The following is a 27676-nucleotide window of genomic DNA, read 5'->3' on the forward strand; positions in this document are numbered from 1 at the left end:
AGGCAAAACCTTTTTGCTGCTCTCTATCCACAGCAGAACCAAAGCTGCCAATACCTGCCTTGAACACAATGGTGTCACTGAGCCTGGATGATCAACAGGTGACCTGACCTGGCATCTATGGAGTATTTTCAAGAAGATGAGCAGCACTAGAGCCCATACTGCAGATTAAGTCATCATTAACTCTTCAACTGAACTACAGGTGGACCAATCGATTGATATATCACAGACATACTTTTATTCTCAAGGGGTGGACCTGTTCTTCCAGTTTAATTAGCATGTTTTCAAAGCCAAAACAAGGCTTTGTTGGGCTACTCTATAAAGCTTAGAACTCAACACTAATTCTAACATTTTGAATTAAGAAAGCCTTCTGGATGGGAAGCGAAACGTCTTCAAACTTAAAAAACAAGGTCTAGAGTTTTTTTCAATCTATTTTTTTTCTTTTTTTTTGCAATAGATAGATCACTGTTTGTGCAATAAATCTGCACAATGTGGTTTTAAGTTTTTACATTTTATTTGTATTTCAAAATGGGACAAATTATATAAAATAAAAGGAGCACTGCAACGTTTCGAGGTCACCATTTTTTTGTTTTTGTTTTGGAAGCATAAGACTATCCGGTTAAATATATTAATATTGTGTAAAAAAAATATATTATAAATTATTAATGATATTGTAGGAAAATGTTAGTGGGTCTAACAGGATGTGGACACATAAGAAATCCTTCTTAGAGCCGCATCCAACTTTGTGCCGCAGTGGCATTTCCAGTTTAAGCCAGCAGAGGGCAGCATTGTACAATGTGAATGTCTCGGGTTACTGCTGGGAAATAATGGCATCCGCTGGTGAGTCAACTTTTCCCTTAAAAGTGGGGGGTGTATCCCATCAAACGTAAAAGAAAAAGTGAATTGGTTACTTAAATGTTTTGTTTTATTGAAATATGGACCTAATTACACATTCGAAAAAGTTTATATTCACTTATATTTACTGAGCTCTTTAACACCTCTTGATTTATTTAAGCAACAGTCTAACAAAAATCTCACTACAGCATCCCGCAAATAAATCATGATTGGCGTCACGGACATTTCTTATAACTTATAACAAGATTCTACATGCTGGAAAACTCTCTTTCACCATCACGTTGAATCATTTTGGGTTTGCCATCTTCTTCAAACATTCCTTAAACTCACTGTTTTTTTTCTTTCCTTTTTTCCCAGCGGGAGGGGCAGCTCATTTGGGTTCCAACTCAGAAACACAGTTTCAGAACGCAAGTGGAGTCGCAAAGGGAGCTAAAGGTTTGATCCATTCTGTTTGTAAGGATGCCACATAAGAGGAGAAGCCATGGCCATCACAAAACCACAAAGGAGGTATGTTTGCGCAATTTGCTTTCCCCTGCAAATATGACAAAAGGGGGGAAACAATAGACTCTCTGTTGGATCATTTGAAGGCGTCACTATAGATTCTGAATACAGTAAAATATAATGTGTGAATGTGTGGAATCTCGCTGTCTATAGGTTGTGAAATGATTTTGAGGGATCTAGGACTCCATAAGGAATGACTCATCCTCTCCATCATGCAGGAGAATGGAGGATGGTCTGAATACTGCATGGTGCTACTAACAAACATGCTTCATGTATGCATTAAGTCTGCTGCAGCTTCAACCTTTGCCTTTTAACTTTTCCCTAATCAAAACTGGGCGTGTTGACTGTGTGGCTTTTGATCCTCGCTGCGCGCGGCTTGGAGATGGTTGCGCGCAGGACGCAGACATTCCTCCGAAAGTTGTTGTGAAACTTCTGCATCAATTGAGTCAGAGAAAGGGAAGTTTTGCAGAGCAGACTGTGTGCGACAAGGTGTAGTCTGCAGGGAGTGGCTCATTTAAGGGGGAGGCATGAGAAAAAGCCAGATCTGTCTGTGAGCGCTGGGCAGAATATCCGATTATTGCAGGCTTTAGCTTCCAATTGGTCCCTCATGGCGTACGCTGCGTACTGGATGAGCACTGTAAGTAGACACCAGACTTTTCTATCTTCTGTTTTAGCCCTTGGCAACACAGTAAAACCTGGCAGTCATTTAGAAGCCGTGATTTAATGCAGAAATCCAACCCAACAAGTCAGTAGACGTCGAGGTGCGCTTTGAATCTTGGCTCCTGTTGCAGGATAATCTTGGACACAATATGAAGTGCTGTAGCAGCTTTAGTCTGTCATCGCACTTTATTTATACAGTAAGGTGTGTGATTGTTTAACCTGAGACAGCTTCCAGCACTTTGTTTAGTTCTGAACAGTGCCTGATGTTTTTTTTCTACCTCTACACTAATCCAGAATAGGTCTAATCTGACCTAATCTGATAAATTTTAATTAGTTTTTATGTTCTAGTTTTCATTTTTGTAAGAGTTCAACAGAAATATGTAAAAATGAATAGACTGCTGAAACAATAGCTACAAATAGCTGCATCCTGTTCAGTGGTTCCATGGGGTCCAGATTTTACAATAATAATCATTCTGCCTGCAAAGCCTTTGTTCTTGCAATAACAAGCTGCTGTATGTGGGTGTGTGTGTGTGTGTTTTATAGCAAGGAAGAGTGGCTGCTCCTCATCTTGAAGTCCATCATAGTAGCAAAGCTTCACTCTATCCCTCTGCCGTGTCTCATTATGGAAAGGTAGTAATTTCACCTCCTTTTCTTCTTTCATACTCACACTTCATTCATTAGCACCATGTGAGATTTGATGCACAAACCTTGCAAAGTCACTAAACATATTTCTGATTTAAGAGGATGTTTCAGTACAATTAAGTGGTAAGATAATTAAAATTTACTATTTAAATGTGTTTAATAATTCATTTTGTCTGTTGTGACAGTGTGATAATATATCACAACTCCCCTCTTTTCCTTTTCTGTATTATTTCATTTTTAAAATGTTTAAGGTAGTTTACCTCTATAGTGTTTTTGGAAGACAAAAAGTAGGAGAAGCAGATAAAGACTAAAGTATGAGGAACTTGCTGATGCTTAGCGCCTTTCTGATATGAAAGGTTAAGAGTGTGGATCTTTGTTTGTGTTTGTCTCCCTCTGCTGAGTGCAGTCCCATTATCTGTTACCTGAGTTCACTTGGTGCTTAGAAATAGTTAAAGGCTTTCTCTGGTAAAAGCAACTAAAGACATGACCGAAAACTTGCTAAGATGTATTCAGATTTAGATTTGACAAACGTTTGCTGCTTAAGATATCACTTCTGAGAAGGTTCTGCGATATACAAGAGAACAGTGATACACTTTTAGCATCTTTAATAGCTTTTTATTAAGATATGCAGTTTAAATCTAATTTTACACTATTGTTTAAAAAGAAACAAACACATTTTCCTTCCTGTTGGATGTTTTAGCTCAGTAAAGATCACAAAACATATTTTTATTTGCTTTTAGGAAATAAAAAAAATATATATATTGGCAGATTTGTTTCCTTACTTGCTTCCAACTCATAATATTACATTAGAATTAATCTGCCTTTAAACAATGATGGGGAATCATGGGAAAAGCCTAGCGAATCAACCAGTTATCAGTAGGAGAGAGATGTCAGCCTTCATTAGTCTGATTCATCCTTGATTGCAAATTCCTAATGCCTGAAGTTGCCACATTCTTCTTTGGAAAAAAAAAAAAAAAGAAGCTGAAACTAGTGAGAAAGTGTGATTATTGATAAACGAGACCTCTACCTGCATGGGCTGAAATGCCACTGAGAGAGGAAGAAGCCATTACTACAAGATTAACGCGGAGTTGCAGAATTACAGTTTGCTTACTTTTGAGAGACATGATTCTGGTTTTGTAAAGGTGGTTTTAGAAAGACTTATACCCGTACTGATAATCTTATTAATTTAATAAATGGTTTACACTTATTCAATATTATTAGCAGCATATATCCTTATGAGAAGCCCTTTTGATGCAAAGGGATGCTGACAGCATGTTCCCTTCAAGGTAATTGTGGCTGACAAGAGAGGTATGATCGACACACCTCTCCTTTTTAACAAGATCCTGATAATTAGCTGCTGTGTTCTTGTCAAAACCTTTGCATGAGTTGAGTCTAGGAAAATGTTGGTAATTTTTTGCACCAGTGCTAAGACATGGTTTAAAAAGGGTTTGAGTAACTAAGGTAATTCTTATTACCTTTTTATTAAGTTTGTTATCAATTGCAAATCATCTGATCATGCTTCCTACCATGCCAGATTCACTTTAAACTACCTCTATAAAAAAGTTAAAGCATTAAAGTTTCTCGGGAACAGTCCTGCTGGGTCAGAACTGTATGTTCCTTTTATTAAAAAATCCCTGAGCTGTCATAATATTATAGGTTTTGGTTTTCTGAACAGAGAGCATTAGGTTTAGCTCTTTAGATGTGAAGAAGTAATAGCTTCCTTTCAGGATTTCTTTATTTTTGTTAATTTATCACACATAAACATCTCAAATCAATAAACAGAGTTTATATTAGACAGAAACAACCTGAGCAAAGACAAGCAGTAGTTTTAAATTACGGTTTTGTTTATCAAAAGGAGATTATCCAAACTAACCTGCCTCCAGGCTGTTAGACCAGTCATCACCCTGCCTTGTTAACTGGTAATTAATTTTGATTAACAACTTCTTTTTTGTAAAGAGAAATTTGTTTTAATTCGCCATATCTAGTTTGGATTAATGAAAGACCAGCTGAATCAATGAATCTCTGAAGTCAACCTTTTCTGACGACATAAAGCAGGCTCAATAATCTTAAAAAGCAACAGATTATGCTTCAGCCTAATAAAAAAAAAAAAATGACAGAGAAACCCCTTAAACATTTCTAGGAGCTCCTGCTCTATAACCTAATTTTACTCCAAGAGTGCATCAAGAACTCATCCAGGAGGTCACAAAGGAGCACCATGGAAAAAACAGCAGACCTCACCTGCCCCAGGGGTCATGATTCAGTTATAAAAGACAAAGGGCCTCTAGGAGAGGTTCTATGGTGAAAACCACAGCTGACCAAAAAATAAATAAATAAAATACACAAACCACTTCTGACATTTGGAAAAAATATTTAAGATATTGTTTATGATGTTTATTTCGCTACATCTAACAAAAAAAACTGCATATTCAAAAAAACGAACATTGTGCCTATGTTCTATAATAAGCAGTCTTTACCGAGAAATCCTGCAGGAGGGTGTTTGAGATGCTTCGCTTGGGTGCTTTTGGGTTATGCAGCAGCACAAATATCCACAGAACATCAGCAAGTCAGTTCTGAATGTGAAAAAAAAGGAAATTATAGTTCTGCATTGGATCAGTCAAGCTCTGGACTTAATTTCATTCTAAGTGCTGTTGCATCCTCATTAATATATCATTTACAGACCTTCCAGTGGGAAGGAAAACTATTTTGCAAAGAGTAATGAAATCATCCCACAAAAACAGCTTTTTTTCTCTCAGATCATCTTTGCCTGACATACATTTTTTGTTTAACCACATTAAACATCTAACTATTACAAAAACAACCAACATGTAAAGGGTGCAAATACTTATCACAACATTGCAAAACTATGGGAGTATTGATTATTAGTTAATGGGCTGTGTTTGTTCCTGTATGAGCTATAGTGAGGGAAATGGTGGCAGCTGTGGAGGAGCTTGGCTCCAAAAATAAAGAGGAACCCACAGATTAGCAGCAGAGTCAAGTTGCATGTATTTTCCCTCTGTTGTAACTGAGATTGACTGGTGACACCACCTTCCTATTTATAAATTTGTGATTGTGTTTTATACTAGCGGATGTCACATATAGGCTCCAGTGTTAACATAAAAACACATATTGAATGAAAATGTGCAGCACATCCGATGCCAGATTGAATAGTTTTCAGGGTGGTTACAGCTGAAGACATTTTTTTCCCATGGTGCACCAGCTTGTCTTACAGGTTAAGCCAGCCAGGGTGTTTTACACAGCAGAAGGTGTGCCTGTCTGACAGGGACAGTGCCATGTTCCCATATGTTTATGCGTGATCATTACCATGAGTGAGATAAATGGGGTTGAATACCATTAGCGTCTTTTTAAGTTTTAGGGTGTGGAGGAAATGGGTTTAAAGAGGGCAGACTAGTGTGACCTGATTCTGAGAGCATGAAGAGATGATGGATAAACCTAAGAAATGATCTGAGATGGTGTTTGTGCTAATGGGAGCAGTGTTAAAAAATATTAAATGTTTTGGCCACTTTTATTTGTGTCTGTATTTAAAATGTGCAAAATTAATTGCAGTTGGGAAATATGTATTTTTTTTGTTTCAATTTGTGCCAATAGGGAAAAACATTCCAGAAAAGGTCTTGCAGGTATCCAAACATATAGAAAACAAATATAATTAAGGGAGTTTTAAAGTTTCCAGGAAGCACTTTTTTAATCCATTAATATGATGTTGTTATACAAATTAAGTTTTAAGTTTATCGGTTTTGTAGGTTCATTGGACCAATATATGGTGGTTTAACTATTCTATAGATGTTTTGATTTTCTACATATTTCTCCCTAAACCCTGCTTCACCTTATTTTCTGTTTTGCTCCATTGTTTAATCATCTCCTGCTGCTAGCTAGCCTCACTCACCTTTAACCCTCCACTCCCTCATTGCTGCAGCAACAACCACTCGTTTTGTATCCAGTACTCACCTACCCCTCCTCTCACTAATCCCCTGTCTCTACCTCCACCTATGATGTTCCACTGCTGTATTCCTGCATGCTTTCCTGATTTCCCTGCTGCTTGTTAGTTTTCGGATTATAAAAAAAAATATTTTTCTCTATTAAATGCAATTAAAATTAAATTCTGACTATTGTATGACACTTCCTGTACTTTGATCTTCTCATCAACAACAAATCAAGATTACAATCTACTTCTATTATAATGTATCATTACATTAATATTTTCTATCTCTTGACTTTTGACTATTTCAAAAGTATCTTTAAAGCACATATTTTCCACTCAACCACAGGAAAATTGCTCTATAACTAAAACTTGAATTCTTGCAAATTAATTCCAATTTGACTGAGGCTCATTCTGAGGCTAAGAAATCAATTCACTGACAGTGTCAACTTTAATTTGTTTCCATTTTTTTCCCTCCCTGAAATAAATGCACATACAACCTAGAATACAGATTCTAAAATCGACTTAAAAACATTAAGGGAATAAAAGGAAAAGAATATGTTTCATAGAGGCCTTAGATTCTTCAGGGCAGTGGCCACTATGTTTGATAAGTTAAACACTGTGAACAGTAATCAGGACCATAAAAGACGCAAAATGAAAAAATAAATAATCCCAAACTCACTGTTTGAGAGCCGTCTCAAACAGCTGCATATTGAGATAATCAAGAATGACAAAGAATGGACAGATTGTACATGGAAACTAGCCGCTTGATCGTCATGCAGGAAAAAACTATTTCTGTCCTACCATCACAAATAGAAACAAGGTTTCCTAAATATAATAGAAATTAAATAGAGTGAGGTACACACAAGATTATGAAATATGACATTTAAGTTAAAAGACTACAGAAAAGGGGGTAAACCTCAGAGACTTAGACAACCTTTATTGTCATTTTGGATACATAGAGTGTATACAAAAATAAATTTTGAGTAGTACAGCTTTCCAAACAGTAAATGAACATTTCAATTCCTTAAAATTTAAACTCACCACCTCAGGAATCCAAGTCCTATGCCCTAACCACTAGACCGCCACTTTTCTTTGCAGCAGCTGTTCCACCTCCTATCTGTTGTCCTGGTTGTTGTTGTGTCCGATGAAACCCATCACATTCGGTCTGTTTGTATTTCATATCTTCAGTTTAAGTCATCGGTCATTAAATAAGTGCCTTTTTAAGTAATGTTTTTCCTGGGGAGATTAGACTAAGACAGGCTTTTGCCACCAAATTCTGCGGTGGATTGCTGTGAAATATGTGAAAAGCTCTTAAAGGTTATTGTTAAGCATGGTGGTGAATTTGCGATGCTGTGGACCCATTTCTCTTCTCATCTTTTCCAGAACCTTAGCAAGTGACTTGCTTCACAAATCTGAGGATTTTGGCAAAATAAGAATCTGGTTTTCTCACCAGAAACCTGAAAATATCATCAGATTTTACTGGTGTTAGGATATTTATCATTGATGATCCAGAAGTACAGATGCACCGATCCATTTTTCCCACCAATCCAATCCGATACAATACCTGGACTGAGCATATCGACGGATATCCAATACTGATCCGATTCAACTGTTAAATGAATGAACCATATATCTTGGCATGTGAGTGATGCTTTAGCCTTGACAAAAAAAAAAAAAAAAAGGTAACAGATAAACACAGATAATAAACATACTTTATAGTATTTATTAACAAATAAGCAGCAAAAAGAGATAAATAACAGTTCCATCTAAAGTACACTGGATTAAATCTTCGATATCAAATAACCCATATCCGATCCTGCTAATTGTTCAATATCTGAGCGGATATCTGATCCAGGTATCAAATCAGTGCATCTATATCCAAAAAGTAAGACCAAATGACCACCTATGTCCCCAGAGCATAGAGAGCATAGAGAGAAACCAGGACTCTGTCATCTAGAGTGATTATAAAAAGAGCAATGTTCAAACATTCCTCTTTGTGTAAATAAAACATTAAGAATTATAGAGATAAAGTACAATTAGTAAGGAGGGTTGTATAAAGCGTAAAGATCAGATGCAGTAACGTTTGGAATTTTTATCTTGTAATTTTTATCATTTTCATATCTTTAATATGGAGCTGTCCCTCATCTTTGCAAAATATGTATCCAACTCCATATATGTGTGTTTCTAGCTGTTGTTTTTTTTATGCTGCAATCAAGTGAAGTTTCATTAAACCCTTTTGGTTTGTTTAAAAGGGGGCAGCTTTGTTGCTCATGAAGCCTTAATGATTCACCCACTGGGAAAGACAACTGAGAGCATTGTTTCAGGCTGGTTGGAACTGGTTGAGAAACATTTTAGTTGTCAATTTAATTAATTCCACATTACACTAAGGTGTGCTTTAAAAAAAAAAAAAAACTCTCCAAAGACAGCTCAGCTGTCCGACCGAATCTGACTCACTGACTCAATCAAAAGCTGGTTTATCTGCTCACCCCACCCACTCACTATTCAAAGAGAGCCAAAAATTTGCAGAGTAATTAAAGCATCAGAGATGTGACTGTGGATGCACATTGTACTTTAAACATTACAATAAACTCAATACCAAAACCGCTCAAAAATATACCTGCTGTGGTAGTTTTTATTTTATGCATCATCTTGAGTTTTAGCCCAACCTTTTATTTGTGTGTTCACAGAAAAACACTTTCTACATTCATAGCTGGTGGAAACACTGCATACTTTGCTTGCCTAGGTTGTTCTGCTATAAAGATTCATGATGAAAGTTTCTGCCTGTAGACTTTATTTTGCTCACATAAACATTGATACAAGCAGGGTGTTAACCTTCCGCTTTTATCTGTAAAAGCTGATAAAGTGGTAAAGAAAGAGGTCAAAGTTCTCCCCTTTGTTTTTTCTTCTCTCTGTTTACGCTCCATGGTAATTTAAAAAGGTTGTCAGGGATTTACCACAAGTCTTTCATTACTCTGTCCATGTTGGAAGTTTGAACGTGTCATAACGATGTCATAATAATCAAAGTCACTCTGTTGTATGAATGTACCGATATATAGTTCTAAAAGTGGTACATACATGTTGTTTTAGTGCATGGGTGCCCATGTGTGTTCATGTAAGATCAGACGTGGGCCCTGATCAGGTGGGTGTCAGCTCACATCTCCTTTTAGCCCAGGGAGAGTTACAACCCTGCCTTCTCTGACTTCTAACCAACATCGGATCCCTCTCTGCTCCCTAACCACACCTCCCAGTCTGTCTCCTCCCTTTTCTTCTGCTGTTTCCTGCCTGCCTGCTGGAAACATGCTGCAAGCCCACAGATAGGACTCATAGGCTGAAAGACGAACACTCACACAGACCCAGGCGAACACACTCAGAAGCATATAGAGCAAACATGGGCCAGTTTCTGAGCTGGATCCGAGGCCCGAGGGACACCACGGCCCTGCAGGATGTGTCTGTGGAGGAGGAGGTCTGTGCTAAATGTGTTTTTTTTATTTGTTTACTTGTGCCAGAGTGTCCACATGTGTTTTGTTTTGGTACGGAAAGTCAGACAGTCATTCTTTGATTTAATGAGACAGAGGTTCGGACAGTCTTCTTTGTCTGGTTTGTGGTGCTTGTTTGAGAAAAGGACTTATAGGGGAAACACAGAGCCAGCCCAAGTCAGACTTCATTCTCTCTCTCTTCAGGAATGTGTGCGGCTCTTTTAGCCTTTGAGAGTTTAGTGCGAATGCTTGTCAGAGTGAGATATTTAACCAAGACAGAGACAAGGACTGCACTATCCAATCCAAATACCTACAAACTGCTATTAAGTTGTAGATATATATTTTTCTGTAGATACATTTTGTTTCTTCTCAGATAGTTAGGTTATTATTAAGATATTTCAAAAACATTTTGATTTCTGTTTCCCACCCTAACAACGATTCCCCTGAGATGAAATACAGCGGTAGATTAAGCAATCTGACTTGGGCGTGTAGCTGCCATAAGCCCAAATGTGCTCAACTTGTAAAACCTAGTGTAGGTCATATCCTGCAACCGCAGCATTATTATCTTTGGGCTGTCAAGCTGACAGCAAAACTAATTGGATGGTGACATTTCCCAGACTGAGTTGATCTCACCAGAGTGTTATCAGGGTCGTCTGGTAATGGTTAAACAGAGGAGGCCTGCACATAGAACTTTTTTACAAGAACTAGTTAACAGTACCTGTTCAAACCACTTCAGTTCACACGAGTTAGAAATGAACTGATTCATGTTGTTTGCTCCTGATCTGACCTAAGCTCATTATCCCAATGTTAATCTGTTGTATAGAATATAAGCTACTACTAGGTGCAGCAGATTGATTTTCTCTACCAGTCTGTCTGCTTGTTTTAAGGTTGTAAATTCATCCCCATGATTTCAGGAAAAGAAATGTTTTTGAAAGATGGCAACATTTTTAAGAAGCTTGTCTTTAATTTTGTAGTCGTGATTGATTTTTTGAAACCAAAACGTTAAAGCTGAGAGAATTTCCACTCTTCAGTGATTAACATATAACTGCAGTCGAGTCAGCTGTCCTTGAAATGTAAAATATTGTTAAATTGATGTGACTTTTTAAAGTAAAAAAAACTTTATCCATAGAAAGAAAACATTTAAAACTTTTTCCACGCAGTTCATGGCTTAAATCAGCAGTGTCCCACATATAGACTTTTTGATATATAGACTCTGCTGTAGATAAATAACACTTCTCTTCATTACCAGCTGTCTACCATAAGCCTGAAGATCTCGGGTCAAAACTTATAACAAACATGACTTATCTTACTGGTAATTTTACACGTTAATACATTTATTCACCTCAATAAGAAAAAAAAACACAAAAAAACAGATCCATCCAAAAAATGTACTAACAGATCATAAGTCTGCCACCTCCATGTTTCACTGTGGGTTTGGTGCTCATTGCACTGGGTTAAGTTAGTTTTCTTTTTATGCTTCACCTAGCTGTTGGAATTGAGGCCTGAATTTCAAGTTTTAGTTTAACTGATTATAAAATACTATTCAAAAAGGTTTTAAGAGATTTTATCAATTTCTGGACACCTTCTCTTGAAGAACAAGCCTTTGTTTCTCCACCTTAGCACAGACATTTGGTAAACAACACTCTAAAACAAGCCAATAAATACCAGAGTAGGAAATATGTTTCATTATATGTGGAAAAAACATTCAGAATTTTTTATGATGATCTAAAATATTTTATGAATATAACTTTTAAGATCCTCCGCTGGACTGATTCTCCCCATTCCACTTCATAATGTCCTTCAAAATGCGTGAACCATATGTCTGCTCAAATTAGCCTCTTATTCCAGCAGGTGGGGGTAAAACTTGCTGGAATGCTGAGCTTTTTAACCCTGCATTGTGTTGCATTTGCACCTGGGCTTTGGGGAAAAAAAGGTGGAGAAAATCAAGCAGATGTTAATATTTTCTATTGTCTTTACCCACTTGAGCCAAAGTGTAATTAGACAAATTTGTTGTAAAGCTGTTTTTTTATTTACACATTTATACATGCTTTAAATATCAGAATGTGAAATGAATGCAACTTTTTAGCTAAAAGGCCCTAATTTTAAAATATACTTGGAAATGCTGCAAGTGTCGAAACATGATTTGGTTTGCTTACCTCTTCACCTTGATTTGTTACAAGTATTTTAGCCGACCTATTAATTCCACATTAGGAGTAAAAACAACACACGGGCTGTACATCCTCAGAGATAAAGTTAGCGATGAGAGATGTGTTAAGCTGCAGCTTTGTTCTGTTGCTTGCCTCTTGAGATCACTGCTTAAATAAGGTTCACAAACATAAAATATAGCAGTTTTAATAGCGTTGAGAGAAACGTAATTTATAATATTAGGTTTAAAATAAATCAGAATGGTTTAAAGTTAAATTTAAGTTAAGAAGAGGCTTGTGGACAAGCACATAAGTCCCTAGCATCTCATCTCTATTGGATGTTTCAGCTCTTAAACCCATTAAAGCACTCAGTTCACAAAATCAAGAATGATGCTAATTCTCTAGCACCATATAATGATTTGGTAAGGACAAAATAGTCCTGTTTCATGCATGCATGGTGATTGCATAGAAGATGAACATAAACAGACACATCAGTTATGGTCGGTGGATAATAGACAGCTTATTCTGAGCAGTGAAGCTGATTAAATCCTCTACCCAAGAACACTCCCTTCTACCAAAGGCACCTCTTGTTTAATGGGAGTAAGAGCTTTTCTTTCTAACTACTGGAACCAATAACTTTGCAGCTTGTTTTGACTTGACTCATAATTATTTCCATCTCCTTTTCACTAATGCCAGTCCTGGTTGTATCACAGCTGCAGCTTCTTCTTTAGCATTCAGGGCACAGCACAGAGTTAACAATGAACTTTGTGTTTTCTCATCATTGAAGCCACAGCACAGAAACAAATGGGTGAAGGAGAAAGTCAGAATAGGTTGGCTGGCATAGCAAAGCCTTTTAAAGGTAAAGATCTGTGTCTTTTTTCAGTTGCTGACCAGCATTTGTCAGCATGCCAAATTATTCACTGTCTTGCTTTTTGGAATTCAGTGCGTCTCTGAAGGTTATCTCCACCTGCTGATCAGCTGATTGTCTGACACTATGGGTAGGCATGTGTCTGATGGAGCCTCCTACGGAAGCACCAGGGGAAGAATGCTTGAACTATGGAGCCAACTATGGAGTCTGAATATGCTGGTGATGATTCTCAGTCATGCAGGTCATCGTCAATCCAAAAAAGTAAAAAACAATCCACTGGATGATTTCCCATCCAGGAAGCTTTTTCAACTTAAAATGTCAGAATTAGTGTTGAGTTTGAGATATATCAAGCTTCGAAATGAACGCTAATTCTGACGTTTTGAATTGAAAAAGCTTCCTAGATGGGAAGCGAAGCATCATCAAACTTGGAAACCAAGTGGATTGTTTTTAAACCTTTTTTTGTATGGAGTCTGAAATTCGGTGCCACATAGACTTAGTCTTTGAGATTTATTTCAATTATTAGTTTATCCGTTTTTAAAATAGTAATACAATACTTTGGGTGTATTACGGGTGTATTGCAAGGGTCTTTACAGTGCATTGATCTTAGTTTTTATTTAAACAAACCCATTATCTGTTTATACTGGTATAGAAATATTTTCCCTTTAGACCCAGATGCTTCTCTCCCAAATTCCAAGTTGCATAAAGAAGTGGAGAAAACTTCAGTAACACTTGAACATTTGAACAGAGCAAACCAAAGTCTGTTCCAAGTACTTCAAGTGTTGCTGAAAATGTCCCCTCCCCTCGAATAATTCACAATTAAAAATTCAAAGTTTATGCCTGAAAGTTTGCAGAAAAAGATAGCTAACGGGACGAGCACGTAGGACGACCTTACGTTAAAACATATCACCAGAACAATTGGCAGTTAGGAGGACCACCTATTTAGATGATCCACCCTACAATAAAAGATCATCCTCTACACCTTTAATTTTTGGGTGTTAAATTAATTATTTGGTTATTACAACTATCATTACCAAAACATCACACCCAGTGTGTACATTACAGAAAAAGGATGTTAAACATGACTCGTCGATAGGCAGTTTCTGCATCTTTCACAATTGTTAGTTGTCTAAAACACACGACTCACACAACCAGTTCCTGCTCATGTCCTAATAATTTGATTTTGTCATAATGCTGAAAAACAACAAGGGAAAAAATAAATAAATAATTTGTTTCAGATGTGATGAGGTTTGAAGCCCATTGCCAAGACAATGTAGATTTTTACCTTAGCTTTGAGACATCTAATAGACTGCTTTTCAGAATATCCTTTTTTTTGTAATGGAGGTTAAAGCCAAAAAATTATAAAAACATAATCAGGGAAATAACATCCCTGTTATCTCCCGATGGCTCTGGCTCCTCCAATTCTTTGAGTGAACCAGCGATGTCTTGTAAAAGATCCTATGAATTCCTTCAATGATTCTATTTGTCACTGATTCTTCTTCCCTCAGTATTTCTACTCTACACCTAAAGAGAGTTTGCAGGTATCTTCACGTTCTTTCTTGACAGAAAGTCCACTGCAGCCTGCCTGGATGACAGCAGGATCTGGTGTCATGTGCAGTTTGCTGACATGACACCACATGTTATCCTGATGCTTATGCTCAAATGACACAAACATGACCTATGGTGCAATGTATTGATACATCAAATAATAGGATGAATAACATGAAACTACTATGTGGGAGTGTAGATTCAAACCGTCTTGTCCAGGCATCAAGCCCAGCTTCTTGTGCTCAACAAAACAAAATTCTTTCATTTCCTGATAAAAGTGTTATTAAATGCCGTTCCCATCCCTTTCCCACCCCCAGACCAGTTCACTGCACTCCTCCAGGCTTGTGCTGTTAGATGTCTCATGTCACTGTTAGTCTGGCTTGTGTTTGACTGTTGACCCAGTTGTCAGTTATATAAAACCCATGTGGTGATGGCCTCTTTGGGGCATGTCTGAAAAAACGCCAGAAGTGTTATTTGGAAGCCAACTCTGTTTGTTTGTAACCCACGACAACGCTTGCTGTGTGATATTTGTCCTGAAGAGCAGAGATGAGAAGTGAAGACCCTGAAACCTGATACTGTTTTTTTTTTTTATTATTATTATTTATCAGTTTATTAGAGCATATACTTTAATGAACAGTTCGGGGTTGAGGCGACCCAGTGCTAGGAATATAATTGTGAAGTGCAAAGAAAAATTTTTTTCTTATGCTTTGGAAGCTGTGATGTGGATTTCCATTGGCATTAAGCCCCAAATAATCAATAAAGTTTCTTGAAAAGCCTTTATCTTCTGGTAGAGCTGGTCATGTGGGGGATGTCATCACCTGCTAAGGAAATCTACAGACAGAAACTTTCACCCTTTCCGCTAAAATACTTAGGTCAGATTTACTGGTAACGCTTTCTTTTACACTACATCATTAACCATATAATACTATGGTAATAACATAACAAGTCACACTATTTTACTTTATTTGGTAATTATTTAAAAAATAAGTAATTACTGGCATGTAATTATTACAATTGTATGTTACTATGTAACAATGGAGACATTTGGTGGGTAATTACCATTAGGCTACAAAATAACGGCTTATATTATTGGCTACCGTCTACAGTACCACCAGATTACAAAGTAAATTGTAACTTATGACCAGGTAAATAAAGCATTATATAACTGAACTCAAGTTACATATAAATAAGAGTTTAGTTATGAAGTTTGGCTTGCTGTCTTCTAGGTTTCGTTTTCTGTTATATGCCAAGTAATAAACTGCATTTTACTAAATAATAACTCATTGATTTATTGCTGCAGATGAAATGACTGAGCTATGTGGTTATAAAAGTTAGAAATCTAAGAAGTCAGAGTTTACCTTGCTATTGTCTGATAATTTTAAGTACAGTACTTACCAAAATTCTCTATAAAGTTTGTCTTGTTACCCATTAATATAGTGTAACTTACTATGTTATTACCATCTGATTACATGGTTATTGATGTACTGTAAAAGAAAGCATTACCGATTCACTCAGATTGGATCAAATTTCAGGTTTTGTCTAGGGGTGGGTAATAATTGCATTTTCTATATAATTACAACTTAATAAAAGGTACAAATTGCAGAGGCACTTAATTTTGCTCACATTTATTTTAGCAAGATTAAGATAGACAACTTCCCACTGGAGGTCTTTAGTTGACGGTAATACATTTAAAGTTGGTTTGTCGCACGCAGAAAGGAAGAGCTAATATATAGGTACCGGTACATGCATGCCAGTGTCAGGGGTAGTAGCTTTTTTGTTGAGGACCCAAATGCAGAGACGGAATAAAGATGGTTTCTTGCTGATTTAATGCTGATGGTAACAGAAGCAATAATCCAGAAAAATAACAGGCACAGGATCTCAGGAACCAAAACAAGGAGATGCTCAGTAGAAACATACAAAAGGAATGAAGATAATTCAGCAATGAGTAAAGGGCAGAGAAGGAGAACATACCAGAGACAGAGCAATGGATGGAGTAATCAGCTAATTGGGAGCAGGTGTGGACAGAAGCCGATAGAAGAAAGGTAAGGGAAAGGGAAGGGGCATTAGGGGGCAACAAAGAGTAACCAGGGAAACAAAATAGGGAAGAAGAACTAATATGACAGTAAAGGGAAAAGTAGAGGATGGGGAAGGGACTGGAGAAATGTAGATAACTAACCTGCAATGGAATAACATAATCTAAAGATAACAGAAAATCATAAATATAAAGAACTACAGCACAGATTAAATTAATAACAGGAATGCTGAAAAAAAATAACTAAAATAAACACCAAGGAAGAGTAAACTAAGAAGTAAATAAAAAAAAGATAAAAATCTTAACAGATACACAGGATAGCCAAAATCAAACCAAAACTGAAAACTTGAACAGAACCAAAAAGGCCAGAGAAGCAGATATGACAGCAAGTAGAAGTAAGAACTTTATCACACAAAGCTTACAGTAAAGTCCTGCAACAAGCTTTGAAGGCATTGAAAAACTTTAAACCCTGAAATGAAACATCTACGAGCTCAGGGTTAGTACCAAGGAAAATTGAAATGAAACTGCAATCCCAATATTAGTTGAAAATAATAGCAAATAATATTTTTGAATATCAAATATTTTGAATATTTGATATTCTTGTCACATATTCTCCACTGGACCCCAATGACTGATCTGAAGTATCCTTTTTACTATCTGGCTGTATGTTCTAATACACTTTAAAACCCATTGAATCAAATACATTAAATACACTGATGTTTGTGGTTAATAGAGAAGGTGAAAAAGTGTTAGAAAAATGTGAAGAGCTAAATTTAGTGAGAGTTCACGGACAGGCAACGGGGCAAAGGACATATATGGTTGACAGAGGGAGTGTGATTGATATGATGGATGAGTGGAGAGAAATTACACAATGAGGCTATTTTTATTTGTTCTGCTGCCCTAATTCTGCACAAGCTACGTTCTTTCCACCACAGTGACTTTTGATGAACAGTGATATTGACACATTAAGGTCAGTGGTCAACAGAAGTGTGTCACAATGAATAAAACAGGATAATTTAAGTCAACTGTTAAATTCAAATTAACTATATCAGAACATTCGGACTGTCTGGGTTTGGGTCTGATGCGTTAAAAGATACTCAGAGTTAATGATCCTATCCTTGAAATCATTTAGTTTGATACCAACCTGACAAGAATATTCAAATTGGACGACAGCTTTTTCAATTCGCATCATAGAAAAATTATGTTTATTAAAGAAGAAGCAAACATTAGATTATAGTGTCGATATTAGCTTGCTTTGGGCATTTTTTTATTTTCAGGTGTCATGCGCAGTTATCATCAACTCGCATATTTTCTTTCCTTTCTGATAACTGATCCGCCAAGCATATAAGAAAGAAGCAACACTAATTTAGTCACTTTGATACGATCTTACTAAAAAGCCACTGTGGTCCTTGTAGGTCCTGATAACGTTTGCCTCTAAAAGGTTCTGAGTTCATTGTAAAGAAAGTCATCACTGCTGCTGTTTTATTATAAGATAAATTCTCCAATGGTTCAGCTTTAGCTATTTCTGCAGATTAAATAAAACATATTTAGAGCTCTTTATTTACATGTTTAAAAGGTAACTTTTTGTGGTTGTTTCTAACTGATCACATTAGATCTCTTCAAATCAAAGGTTAGCTGTAAACAAAAAAGCACCACAAAAAGGTAAAAACGGTTTTCAGAGTTGCCATGTTGGATTGGGCAAATAATCAGCTTTTTGGCAATAGCAGTGTAGTTAGTTAACTTCAGTTTTACAGATTCATTTAACAATCAATTTTTATTTTTTTTTTTTTTGCAAATTTGCAAATGGTTTTTACTTTATTAGAACTTATCTATAAAACTTTAGTTTGAAACATTCAAAATATTTTCTATTTATCCTTTTTTCTATACTTAAAGCACAGAAGATGTCACCAGGGGCATGTGAGAGAGCAATCCCTGCAAAATAGCGTTTACAATTTAGAAACAAAACAAATAAAAATTTTTGAATTATCTTTAAGATCAGTGTTGAGGGTTTTGTCTTTTAAAGTGTTATTCTATTTCAGTGTGTTAGAATATACACATAGACTGGATGAAACAGAACTAACTGCTGTACTCAGCTCAGCCAGCACTTATTTATTTTAAATAACTTCTCACAGCATTTATTCTTGCTCTTATTTTAAGCACAAGACTGATGCTCAAATTACATATAGTTAAATCTTTATTGATCAGTTAAAGTTCTGCATTAAAAAGTTTGGTAAATGTGTAAATTTGGTCATCAGTACCCTAAATATTCATCACATGATTTATTCATTAAATGCATCAAAACTGAAAAACTTTCTTTGTTTTTGGTTATTAAATATAACAGTGTTTATCGTGTTGCATTGCTTTTATCTGGAAACACAGTTTCAGAAGGAAACAATTTGTTTTCTTTAAACTGTTTTTTGCTCGCTGATTGTCAGCGAAGTGTTACCAGGGTTACTCAGAAAGTCCAGATCTCTCTCTCTCTTTTCGAGGTGATTATCCTTTATCTATATCATCAGCTTGTTCCTGCAAAGGTTTGAGTAATTAGGTTCATGTTCTCGTCAGAAAAGATTGAGACAATAGATTTATTACTGGTGAAGAACAATGAGAGGAAAACATTTTAAAATTGCGGGAAATTTACATTGGAATCTGTTCAGACTTAACACATGTACCAGCTGCATGTTCATGCTGCATCAAAAAACAAGTTAACCCACAAATCCACAGACACACTGAGCACACATGCTGCTCCTTTTGCTGTTTTGGTTAGTACCCAAAACTTTCAAAGTATCTAATGCTATATGTGACAATCTGCCAGCGAGGGTTTTTTTATACTCAGTTGGACAACCATTAATTTAAATGTTTTTTCCATAATTTAATTTGAGTGGGCTATAATCACTGTAGTTAAATGACTTCAATCAATCATACCTGCCAACAGGAAGCCAGTTGGTGCCTGATGTACCATGCTTGCATGTATAAAAAGCTGATCTCCTTACTAGGTGGACACATTTTTTTTTTTTATTATCTAAAATTAGAGGAACAGTAAGTGCAAACATTGAGTGTGTTTGCCATGCTGAATGCCTTACAAATGCTAATCATCAGAAAGTACAAAATACTGGGAGGAGGATCTGCAAATGTAATTATCTTCAAGCTGAATGTGATTTTTCAAACCTGAAATGGACTGTGGGTGTGGTTTTTTGATAAATATCTTGCACAAAAATGTCAAAAAAATGAGCCAATAGTACAGTGACAGATAAGAGACATAGCACCCTTTGTGTTCAAGTAAACTATTTTGACAGTTAGACCTAGCAATGTAAAGACCAATTATCTATCCAGCAATGCCATTTTGGAGCTGTTGGACTATAATTCAAGCACAACATCACTTAATTGCACAATGTGTTGGGATGGCATCAGATGAACGCTTCTATATTGTTCATTGGTCTGATGGATATTCCTTAGCATGTGCCCTAAATTACTTTTGCAGAGTACAGAGCGATGCAACAGGACTACAGATTGTCTTTATAATTAAACAAAAATAAATAAATAAAATAAAAAAAAACACATAACTAAACAAACTATGAACATTTAGAGCCACTAAAAAATATGAAACCGTTATAGAACCTGTACAGGTAGAGGCAGGGGTCTCTCCTCAGTTTCCCTTGATTTGTTCAATGATCTTTGGTAATTTAGGTAATTCTTTATACGCATACAATTTATTATTATCTTCAGTCTCTTTCCTTTCAACTGCATACTTTACAGCCATACTGCTCTTCTAAACTCCCCATGATGACAGTTAGTACCATATGCAAAATCCTATTTTACCAGTCAACAAATTCAAGATTTATTGGGATAGTATATTCTAAGTGTCCAGTGTTTACAGTCTCTATATATTTGGTTATTTTATTAGCTTGAACTGACCAGCTGTTAATCTGGTATCTAATTGTGTTGCGGTCAAGAGAAAAGTGAGAAATACAGGAAGTCTTTCATATACGTTTTATATAATCCTGATTTTGTGCTGCTTTAACAAAAACACACTATTAGATGGTAGATGTTGGTATTCAAAGTTTTTCAACTGGCTAACTATGTTATTGGCATAAAGTTCCTGCATACATTATATAATATAGGATGATAGATTAAAAACATATTAAGCAAATGTAATAGGAAACATATTAAAGTCAATAAAATCTGTTTAATAAATTTTGGTCCAAATTTGTCATGTATCTATTCCGGTCCAAACAGGTGTTCAAAACCAAAATTAAAGGGATAAATGGGAAATTCAAAGTTGTGTATTTTAGGAGCATTTCTAATCATAATTCAAGATAATACTAAAATAGGAAAAAAGTGATACCCCATGGTTCAAACATAGATAGAGAGTACCTTATTTACTGTAACTTGGAAGCATGTAGAGAGAAATCGGCCACATGATGTGAGCAAGATCAGCATTTTCAGTTGACACACATTTATTTCCAGTATGTGCAGTGCTTGTTTTCGAGCAGAAGAGGGCGCTGGTAAAAAGGCCCAGCCCTCCTCTACCAGTTTGAAACACTTCCTATAATGATTATAGCTGAGTTTTTGCAAACTAATCTTGTTCATTTAGTTGAGGCTCAGATGGTGTGAGTCTCCAAAGAAGAGAGGTGTTACTCTGGTGTATCTTTCTAAAACCTTACATAAGCTTTGGCTTCTGTCCAGGAGTTATTATTTCCTTAGGCCAGGATCTAATTCTGGAGGACATCTGACCTCTTTTACTTTTTTTGTTAAGTTTTTTTATGTTCTCTGCTGCCTGTTTGACCTAGATATCTTATGATTGCCCCCCCCTCCCGTTATCTTTGGGGTTTTTTCCCCCTCTCTGCTCAGACAAACACAAATACGCTTGGTGTTTCTTGCTGAAGTGGCTCCTATGTGAGATTCCTAAGCAGTGAGTTTATCAGACACACCCATGGTGCCAAACAGGACTGCTTGAACACATCCACATTTGCCTCAGTGCTGCTTTAAACTCACTTCTATCTCCCCTTTCTCCGCCTTCAACCAGAAGCCGGCATGCTCTGCTTTCTAAAGTCTAACTTCATCATTTCTTCTTTATAAAAAATCTGCCCCAGACATTTTTTCCTGTGGGCTGAGCTGGTTTATTCAGTTTTTTTCTTGCAGGGAGCAGCCGGTGGGTTGGTCACAGTGTGTCAGACTGTCCAATCCGACTGAGCCTGCTCTGCTGGCTTTGGAGGAGGAAAGGTGGAGTCTGTACTGGTTTTTTAGGGGCGGAGCAGCAAGTTTTGTATCACTGGGCGTGTATTGCTTGTGTGTTTCTGCATGTTTATATGTGTGTGTGTGCACTGGGTGTTTGCTTGACATATACTGTAGGTTTTAGTGTTTCCAAAGCAAGGGGACCAGCCTTACTGCAGCACTTTTCAAAGAATATACAGCAAACTAAAGGATACACACTCAGAATCAAACCTATGGTATGTATCTTTAACTTTGTGCTTTGATGTTAGAGACTATGCGAACAGGCTTCCTGTTAGATTGATACCTGTCAGAATGGCTGATGGCTATCGTCTGTTAGTACAGACAGCAACAACCAACAGCAATCCTTCATAGTGTGGTGATCAGTTTTACTATCTGTTAGTCAAGTTTAAAAACTAGTCTTTGGGCTCAAGGTGAGTTTACTATGTTGCGGGTCCAGCTGTTGCTCAGCTAATACTCAGAATGGGATCCAAATAACATGTTCTGTGCTTGAAGTTAACTGCTTCTAAAAATGCATATAAATTCAACACAACTTCAGAACTTCAGTATGGATTTGTCAAACATAAAGCTGTGGAATCGGGGAAACGCTTCTGGATTGTTGTTCTCTTCTCCTTTCTTTGCTTTTTTTATACTCCCAGTGTCCTTTTCTCAGCTTGAAATAGAGCAAGGGTTAAAGTGTTTTGGTTTCAAATGGCAGTAACCAGGGCAGCTTCAATTGTTTTAGAATTGCCATGTAAAGGTATGTAAAATATTGCTTTGGAACCACCGGGCCACTTGCTCTCTTCACACTGACAATTTTGCAGAACAGTCTGGTCTACAAACCAGTAAAAAAGTGCTTCTTTGCTTCATTTCAGGCTCCTATCTTTGGTTGTATTCGAATAAAGCTGAAATAATGGGCATAAAATAGTTAAGCAACCCGATACAAGGGTGAACAGTGCTCTATTAGATCAGTCTTGTAAAGCAGGTTATTAACTTACAGCATAATCCTTGATGAGGTGTCAGCTCACCCATTCAGATTTCTTTAAAGTGATGCCCTTCACCTTCATTCACCTTAGTTTAAGCAGAGGTTTATTAGGGAAAAGGGCTTCCTGCATGAGCTCCTCTTCTTGATGGACTCTAAAGGTTACATCATTACCTCTGTTTAGGGGATCTACATCATCACTAGCCGCCTGTGCTATTTAGAAGCTGAAATAGCAGCTAGCTGAGGAATCATTCTCTGCCCTGTTTGTTATGTTGGGTGGGGCAAAGCATTAGTCATCAGTTTTCATAGGAGGGCCAAGCTTTTATCACTGTAGTTTGGTGAGGTATACATATCATGCCATCTCTTCAGACATGGCAAAATGTAAGCCATCTCCCTGGTTACTATTTGTGTACAAATGAAAGATGGCCAACCTCTAGCGTGCAGTTTCCTGTGGGTGTTTAAAGACGGCAGGTTTTATGTGGCATGTCGTTTTCCTGCTCCGCTTCAGGCGTCTCTAGTCATGTGATGAGTCTGTCAGCATTACAGTTCCACTAGCTTCTGATACACCGTGCAGTTTCTGTTTGTTGGCTCCATATTAAAGCAGATTTTTATTTCTTCGAGCTGTATGGTTGCACTTAAGGTCTTAAAGTGCATCAATCATATTGATACTGTGCAGATAAAAAGTTGATTTATGTAATCATTAAACCTTTAAGCAAGATCACCCTAATTTTGCACAGTGCTGTCTTGCAGCTGGATCATGATTTAAATTAAAAACAGTTTCAGCCAAACTTTTTGCTGTAAGAAAGTCAGAAATAAATACTTTTCTAGTGGCCAGTTTGAATTAGTGGTCTGGAACCTTTTATTCAGTGCATTCCTTAACTTCACTTTCAGTATCACCCAGGAGGGAGTGGTGACCTTAGCCAGTGTGGGAGAAGATCACATCCTATATGAAGAGTAAAGCTTCTGTAAGGAGAGCACACAAAAAAAAGACCAGTTAGACAATCTGAATTCAGGTTATCATCTGTTGCAAAAGATAATTTGCAGTAATAAAATACTGGACATCACTTACAGACCTGAATCTGTTACGTTTATTATGTAGAAGAATGGTGTTTACATCTCTAGGCCCCATAAAATCTGTCATATTTACATCAAAGGAAGAATGATATGCCTTGGTGGTGGATGTGAGCATCCCTTGTCCAGTGCAAAGACCTTGCCAGCATGGTGAGAGTAACAAACACACCTTAACGCCACTTCAACTCTCTCATGACCAAAGATGACCCAGGACAGTTTAAAGCAGTGGCAGAATCTTGCTGGGGAAGTGTCCAGTGTGACCGCTGCTAGTAGGATTTCTGTAGTCTTTGTCGGAGAGGAATGCATCCCGAGGTGTCTCCTTTACTTCCTTCTTCACTTCCTTTCTTCAAGGTCCAGCTCTGCTTGCATCTGCTGGAGTTTTCTTACTCTGTTTTGCTGCAGCATACAGTCTAGTATTTTCCATCATGCAGTATCACACAGTTTAGGCTCTAATATTCTGAAGGGTCAAGCTGCCTGGCTTGTGACATGTTCAAGTTTAGTACGGTTTTCTCTGTCACTGTGTTTGTTCTTTAGGACATACTATTTAGCTGCTGTTGTAGAGCCTCTGTGAGGAATGTAGGAATGCAACAGAAGACAGAAAGTGTTTAGGCTCTTCTTTATTAGGTGCATCTCTTATGTTCATTTTATCATAATAATTTTAAAGTCCTCCCCTCCCTCAGAGATTCTGCTCTTTGATGTCACTGCATTTCTTGGACAATAATTTATTTTTTGAAATTCATTGCAGTGTTTGTGCTTGATGTTGTATCAAAGCATTATTTTGAAGGATCAGTTTAAGCCATATATGAGTGGAGTTCAAATTTTTCTCTGACCTTGGGTTTTCAACACAGGGTTAAGAAAAGTGAGAGATCGTGTGATTAGTTGCCTGCTGAAGCACCGGTTTGTCTTTTTTTTTCTAAATACCACCTGAAGTAGGTGGGGGACTTGTGCAATGCATTTGAAAGCAGAATTAGCCTGAAGGGAAGGCAAAAATCAAGGTGAGCCTTGTGTTCTTAAAGCTGTGTTTTTAAAAGAGAACTACCTGATACCAGTTTGCAGATAGAACATGCCATTTGAAGGACATATGTCAGCAGAATGAGGGACACATTGGGGAGCCTCTCCACCCACCTCCAGGTTTTACAGTCATCTCAGTCTGATTCTGTCTCATCAGTTGTCTCCTTTTCCATTTCCTGTCCATTTGCTCTATATAAAGGCCAGAATTAGTACAAAAGTGAAAGAAAAACAATAATCTCTGTTTCTTGTAGATAATTCAGGTTGATGTTTGATTGGTTTGTGTTTTGGCCATAGTATCTTCCTCTGCCTAGATTGAACCGGACACATGGCAGCTCCCACTTCTCTTTGACTGAATTAATGAATTATCAACTGAAAAGTAAGTTTTGCTTGTGCCACCTTCCTGCCAACATGCCACCTTGGGCAGAAATGCATAGCACACGTGTAAAGGTTGTCCTCTATTCTTATCTTTGACACTCCACTTTGTGGATGGGCCACATGCAAAATGCTTTCAAAACCAAATTTTTGCTTGTAGATATTAATCTCCATTAACTGTGAATAGTAATTTACATCAGCAGCAATACTTTCTGGAAGTAAACACTGATGTTTACTGTGGTAACCGTGGCGGGATGACTTCCTCTGTGACAGAAGGGGGGGGGGTGCCCTTGCTACTCATTATCTCACTTCTTCCTCTGTACCACTTCCCTCTGTCTCTGAACAATCAATCTTCCAAAAAGTCTAAACATCTTAAAATATAGCAGATAGGAATGATAGTTAAGCAAATCTGCAATATGGATTTTCTTAAATTGTACACGTTTCTCAGTAAAAGCAGTAAGAAGTTCAGTTGGCTCTGATAGATGAGGTTGTTGTTCATTTTTGTCTGAAACGCAATTACTGACTCTCCTGAGGGGCGGGGATTTCTCAATCGGAAGTCAGATTCCAGACGAGGTTGGTGCAACATGTTGCTGTATATTAAACCTCTATGTTTTTTCATCGATTTCTTCAATCATAATATTCCTCTTTTATGTATTTGGACTCTTTAAATAATCAGAAAATTGTTACAGGTGCAAAAACCAATAATCTGAGTCTGTAAAGTTATCAGGCACAGCATTTCTAAGAGTTTTTTTGAACAAAGAAGGCGAGTATGTTGACCAGCAGGCTGGGTTACATCTGAATACGCAGGGCGATGGCACAAAATGCACTGGGCTGGATGTTAAACTCACACCAACCGCAATCCCATCTGAATATCTGAGGTGTGGAGGATCTCCACTCTTTATTCACACCATTTAAAAGAGCTGGGCTGGGCCCTGCTGCCAGTTCAGCTCCACCTGGAGACTGTGGCATGCTTCCAACACATAGACAACACAAACAATTTCATATGTGCCCTTTTTTCCCCGTGTTATGCGGTGAAACAGAAGGTTGGTTTCTTAAATTCATGTCGTGCAGAGTGAACACCAGATTAATGTTTTCTTGTAGTTTAAAAGCAGCTCTTCACACTTCATAGAAGTTATAGTCAATGTGGTGGAAATTTCTCCCAGTAATAAAATAAAGCAAGGAACATCAGTGATTCCTTATTGTATAAATAATTAAATAGTTGCTACTATAATTGATATAATGCATTTCTATGCAGAGCTAGTCAGATGTTTACCTATTATATAAGTTTAAAATGCACCATAACTTGAATAATTGATGAATTCATGTCATATAAGGTTAGAAATCCAAAATGAAAAACATCAAGGATTTAAGAAAAGATCCTGAGTTCAAATATATTAATTTCCCTGAAACTCTTTTAGCATGTTGCAGGGAAACCAGTCACTATTTGTAGCCATTATCATCAAAGGCCTGGTATGACTATGAAGAGGTGCTGGAGCACATCTATGATCAGAAATGGTAGAGCTGATTTAAATGAGGTGGTTTCCTGGCACAGATCCGGTCTTCATGCTCAGCCCATTCATTTTGAATGGTTTTAAATTCTACCTTTCCAAAGGCTCCATGTCTGCTTCATCAATTTCAAGTCTCGTTTGAAGGTATGATGTAATATGCTGGTGATTTTTAGGTGAATTAACTTAACATGCCAACCAGTACCATTTGTAGCAAAACAGTCCCGCAGCATAATGCTTAGCATAATGCTATGCTTCATCTCTGTGCTTCTTGCCAGTCTTTTTCTGTCTGTTAATTAACCTTTCTGCAAAAAATAAATTAACAGCTCACATTAGTGGCAGCACGTTTCAGTCCAGCTTTAAATCATTGATATAGAAGTACTGTAGGTGTCTTTTCACTATTGTTACCTTCTTAGTTTGTGTTTATGAGAAAACCCACTTCCCCCTTGAAGGTGATTGGTTTTATCCTTGCTAATTCCTATGTTGTTTTTGAACATTGTAAGTGATTTTATGTTTTATGTAGGTGGAAGTTTCATCAAAAGACTGAAACCTGAACACAGTTTGGTATTCCAAAAGATCGGTCCTCCCAAACTAACATAAAAACTGGTTTTACAACCAATAATTTAGACGACACTGAGGTTCTGCAAAGGTTCCCTGACTTCTGAGATATTGTCAATGTAAGGGACATTCTGTACGCCAGATCTGTTCCAGAGATAAACTGGCTTGACTGAACTCAGACGTCAACTCCAATTGCTCAAATACCAAGAGGCAATTGTTTTAAAAGCTTAGGTAAAAATTACAGCTAATGTTTTAGCTATATGAGGATGTGAGGGAAAAAATCCCAATAAAGAGAAGTTATAGCAGTACTTA

General features: G+C 37.1%; 1 protein-coding gene across 22 annotated transcripts in view; it reads left to right on the top strand.

Annotated features, from left to right (window-relative positions):
• Positions 1-1209: 1209 nt before the first annotated feature.
• cast (calpastatin) overlaps positions 1210-27676 on the top strand; it is a 47142-nt gene continuing 20675 nt past the window's right edge. For 9 of the 22 annotated variants that reach the window (XM_015385283.1, XM_015385285.1, XM_015385291.1 and 6 more), the window contains exon 1: positions 21949-22104. In XM_015385283.1, coding sequence (XP_015240769.1) covers positions 21964-22104 — 141 coding nt within the window. In that variant the 5' untranslated portion in view covers positions 21949-21963. Of the gene's footprint in view, positions 1360-1812; positions 1991-2556; positions 2644-9876; positions 10056-21948; positions 22105-27676 lie in introns of those variants that run through there. The other 13 variants (XM_015385287.1, XM_015385300.1, XM_015385292.1 and 10 more) reach the window with 10 other exon arrangements.

Source organism: Cyprinodon variegatus, unplaced genomic scaffold (assembly GCF_000732505.1).
Source record: "Cyprinodon variegatus isolate N-32 unplaced genomic scaffold, C_variegatus-1.0 Scaffold335, whole genome shotgun sequence".
NCBI classification, from domain to species: Eukaryota; Metazoa; Chordata; class Actinopteri; order Cyprinodontiformes; family Cyprinodontidae; genus Cyprinodon; species Cyprinodon variegatus.